Source organism: Penaeus monodon, chromosome 35, assembly GCF_015228065.2.
Source record: "Penaeus monodon isolate SGIC_2016 chromosome 35, NSTDA_Pmon_1, whole genome shotgun sequence".
Taxonomy (NCBI): Eukaryota; Metazoa; Arthropoda; class Malacostraca; order Decapoda; family Penaeidae; genus Penaeus; species Penaeus monodon.
Genome location: NC_051420.1, coordinates 8,891,182 through 8,896,181, shown reverse-complemented (window position 1 = coordinate 8,896,181; position 5,000 = coordinate 8,891,182). Strand labels below are relative to the sequence as shown.

Below are 5,000 nucleotides of genomic sequence, written 5' to 3'. Positions count from 1 at the left end.
GGTGGTGAATGTCTTGCCGTCTTCTCGGGTCCAGTGAATGCTCGGTTTCGGAACACCTTTGGCCCTGCACACGAGGCGGACATCATTCCCCTCCTGCACCGCCACGTGAGAGGGGCTGCTCTCCTCGTCGATGAACTCCGGTGGGACTGGAAGCGGAAGAGCAGAGTGGAGTAGGGGGGGTGGAGTAGGTGGAGTGGGTGGGTAGGGGAGTGAAGTAGAGAGTGGGTGGGTAAGGGTGGGTAGGGATGGGTAGGTAGGGAGTAGATGGGTAGGGGTGGGTAGGGATAGGTAGATAAGGTTTGGTAGGGATTGGGTGGGTAAGGGTAAGAGACAGAGAGAGACAGAGAGAGAGGGATATACATATAAAAAGATATATACATATATATATATATATATATATATATTTATATATATATATATATATACTATATATATATATATATATGTATATATATATATATATATATATATATATATATATATATATATACACACAAAATATATAATATATATATATATATATATATATATATATATATATATATATATATATATATATATATATATATTAGAGATAGAGATAGTTATATAAAGAGAAAGAGAGTTGGAGGGAAAGATAACGAAGAAGAAGAAAAAAAGAAATACAAACATAAAAAGACTAAATATAATTTTCTAAGAATACTTTTTAATAAATTTACTTTTTCAGTGAAATTAATGATTGCTTAAAGTTACAGAAACAAAAGATAAAGCTGGTTATGAAATCCACGTCATGCAACACAGAGCTTACTGATCCAAACGAATCTATGCTCATTTGCATTATTGTTATTGTTAATAGATTATATTTTTTTATTGTTATAGTAGTTGAAAATGTTTTTTCTTTTAATCATTACCTTTATCAGGATTGATATTATTACTGAGTGTGTAGGTATGATTAGGATTATCCTCATCATTGTTGTTATTTTTTCCATAATAATCATTATCATTATCATCACCATTATGCAAACAGATAAGAAATGTTCTCCCAGACTCCTGTTTCACTCAACCTTCTCCTCATTTTGCCAAACTTAACTAATTTACCCAAATATATCCTATTATTCAACCTCCTATGTCTCTCAATCTACTTATTTTACCTAATTTACCTAAATTCCTCCCATCACCCAACCTAATGTTACCCAGCTAATTTACCCTACCCAATTTATCCTAACATTTCCCCTCACTCGTGCTAGTTTTACCCAACGCAGTCCAATTTACCTAAATACCTGCCATCACTCGAAGTATTGATTTTACCTAATTTACCTAAACACCTCAGAATTTTACCTAACCTAACCTACCTCCCCCTCCCTACCATTACCCAGCTTACTAAGTATACCCACCCAGTTTACCCCAATCAACCCACTCTCCCCACCCACACCTCTTACACACACACACACACAAACATACACACAAACATACACGAACACACACAAACACACACACAAACACAAACACAAACACACACACACACACACAACACACACACACACAAACACTAACACACACACTCTCACACACTTAACACACGACCGTACTACCAACCTTGAATCCTCTCCCACCATTACCGCACACGTATAACCCGTTGTACCGCTGCATGACCTGGCACACTAAACTGTAGCGTACCACGATATGTACTCACTTCCTCACGCGTCACGCGAAATCTTGGAATGAGCGTGATAGTCGTGTCATCAACAGTCAAGAACATGACGCGGTCCAGATGCATCCATGTCACCTGTTGGAGGGGAAAAAAAGGGGAGGATTTGATTATTTTTGTATATATATATATATTTTTTTTTTATTAATATTAAAGCTTTTATTATTTTTTTTTATTTTTTTTATTATTTGTTTATTTTATTATTTGTCTCTTTATTTTTATTTATTTGTTTATTTTATCATTTGTTTATTTGTTTTAAGCTTGTATTATTTTTTTCATTATTTGTTTATTTTCTTTTTTTTTTCCCTTTTTTTAGATTTTACTTTATGTTTTTTTTTTTTTTTCAAAAAAATATTTATATGTTTGGTTATGTAATGACTTATTTGCATATTTATTTATTTATTTTACTATTTTTTAATGATTGAGATATTAGGCGTTATGTGATGAAAATGATGGCTTTGATAATGATAGTGATGATGACGAAGATGACAATGATAAAGATGGTCGTTGTGGTGATGCTGGTGATGATAAGGAAGGTTGTTATAGTAATAATAAAATGACAGTAATAATTGCAGAAATGATAGCGATCACAAAGAGTCATTATCGCCACCATCATCGTCCTAACCTTCATCAGCCAATATAATCCTCATCAATCATCACCATCACCATAACTATCATCCTCATCATCACAATCACCATCACCCTCATCATCATCGGAACCTCCATCAACCAAAACCATCATTATCATCACCACCACCATCATCGCCATCACCATTATCATCATTAGTCATCACCACCTTCTTCCTTCCTCACTATCCCCCATAATCATTACCATCACATCACCATCCTCATCCTCACCACCACCCTCACCATCCTCATCCTCCCTCATCCTCACCACCACCCTCATCCTCCCTCATCCTCCCTCATCCTCACCACCACCCTCATCCTCCCTCATAATCCCTCGATGTCATCATCGCCTGATAACAATGGAAATCAAAAATAGTAATATCAGACTAATTATCAGAACATTTCGAATGATTTCCCTAATTACGTGGTTTTAATCAATTAAACGAATCGGCTTCCTCATTTGACCCGGATTAAATGCTTGATTTCGGAGGGAGACAAATCGATGATGAACATTTAAGCAGAACAACACGACCCGGATGTCTATTTTGTCTATTGTGGCTTTGTCTATTTATTTATTTATTTATTTATTCATTTATTCTTATTGATTAATTTGTTTATTTATGTTTTATTTATTTATTTATCTATTTAATTATTTAATTATTTATTTATTTATTTATTTATTTATTTATTTATTTATTTACTCTTTGAATATCTGTTATATTAAATCGATTGTTCATCAACTAATATTTGTGTATGTGTATATATATGTATATATATGCGTGTATATATGTGTGTATGTATATATGAATATGTCTTTGTATATATATATATATATATATATATATATATATATATATATATATATATATATAAAGAAGAGAGAGAGAGAGAGAGAGAGAAGAGAGAGAGAGAGAGAGAGAGAGAGAGAGAGAGAGAGAGAGAGAGAGAGAGAGAGAGAGAGAGAGAGTAAATAAAAAGACAAATAGTGAGAGACAGACACAAATAAAGAAAAAAATGACACGAAAATACGACAAAGTGGAAGAGAAACAGATACGAGAGAGGAAATTAGAAGGAAAAAAAGGCGCGGGAGACAATTCAGAAAATAGCTTTGTAACGAACCTCTCTATAGCGACCGCTACGAATTCCCCTTTAAACGACCATTTACGCCGTTTCAGCGACCATTAAGAATCCTGCTTAAACGACCATTAAAATACCCGCTTTAACGACCATTAAAATACCCTCCTCAAAGACCATTAAAATACCCGCCTCAACGACCATTAAAGTACCCGCTTTAACCATTGAATACCCTCTTTAACGACCATTAAAATACCCGCCTTAACGACCACTGAGTCTCCCACTAACGACCATTAAACCCCCCTTTTAACGATCGTTTCAAATACTGTTTTAACGACCATTGAGCATCTCCCATTAAATCCCTCCTTAAACAAATCCCCTTTTAACGACCACCACCTATTACGAACGACCTGTACGACCTATTTTGACTACCCAAAAACAAACACAAAACAAACACAAAACAAAACAAACACAAAACAAACACAAACACAAAACACAAAACAAACACAAAACAAAACAAAACAAACACAAAACACAAAACAAACACAAACAAAAACAAACCCACGTTCCTTCACTCACCTTCCTTCTCTCCCAAACACCGGAGTCAACTTCCATACCAGAGGACTGTCAAGTAAATACCAGGAGATCCCTTCCACCCCAGAGCTTCGTCACCTGGTCGCTATCTACCTGCAAATGCTCTTCTCTATTCCAATGCACGCATCTACCTGTATTCGTGTATCGAGACTGTTATTAGTATCTACGTGTATTTCGTGTTTCGTGCTGGTAGTTACTTATCATCTGCATAATATCTATTTAATTAACTTACTAGTTAATTAAATGAGTAACTAACTAACTGAGTACCTATTATATATGCCTGATTTTGTTACCTGCTTATTGATATGTGTGTAAGTATCTACTTTTTACTTGTAATTGTCTGTGTATTAGTATCTACCTGTTTCTTAGCATCTTGTTTACTAATAGATACTTGTATGTTAGCTTCTAAATGTCTCTCAGTATCTATCTGTCTATCAATACCTGTCTATTAGCCTTTACCTGTCGATTAATATCTGCCTGTCTATCAATTCTTAGCTGTCCCTTGGTACTTACCTATCATCAGTATTAACCTGTCTATTGATTAACCGCGTTTCATAGTACCCACCCTTCATAACATATACCTGTCAGTTAATATCAACTTGCCTCTTCATATCTACATATTTCTTCGTCTCTACCTGTCATTAGCTCCTACCTATTACTTACTAGCTAACATTAGTGGCTTACCTGTACAATATTTTATATTCATCTATCGTTATTACCTTCTTATCTATTAATTCTACGTATCTATTAGCACCTACTTGTCACCAACAATACTAAAACTTAAACTGACATGACAGAATACAGACGTGTCATGTTCACTGTGAGTTTAATTTATTATATTTTCACAAAGACAGCTTGTGGGAATCCTGTCGAACTAATTACCAGTAGAAGAACAAAGAGAAAAAATAAGAAAACACACGAGTATACCGAAGGCATATTCGTGTATTTTCTTCGTTACTTAGTTACTGTTACTGTTAGTATCTTAATATCATTACGATAATCATGTTAATAATAATAA

At 34.5% G+C, this 5,000-nt stretch overlaps 1 protein-coding gene across 1 annotated transcript in view; it reads right to left on the bottom strand.

Moving 5' to 3' along the window:
• LOC119595222 (lachesin-like) overlaps nt 1–5,000 on the bottom strand; it is a 27,336-nt gene that overhangs the window by 13,562 nt on the left and 8,774 nt on the right. Inside the window, exons 2-3 of the mRNA XM_037944388.1 lie at nt 1,599–1,765; nt 1–151 (exon numbers count right to left, since the gene is read on the bottom strand). The exon at nt 1–151 is cut by the window's left edge and continues 16 nt beyond it. Coding sequence (XP_037800316.1) covers nt 1–151; nt 1,599–1,765 — 318 coding nt within the window. The remainder of the gene's footprint in view (nt 152–1,598; nt 1,766–5,000) is intronic.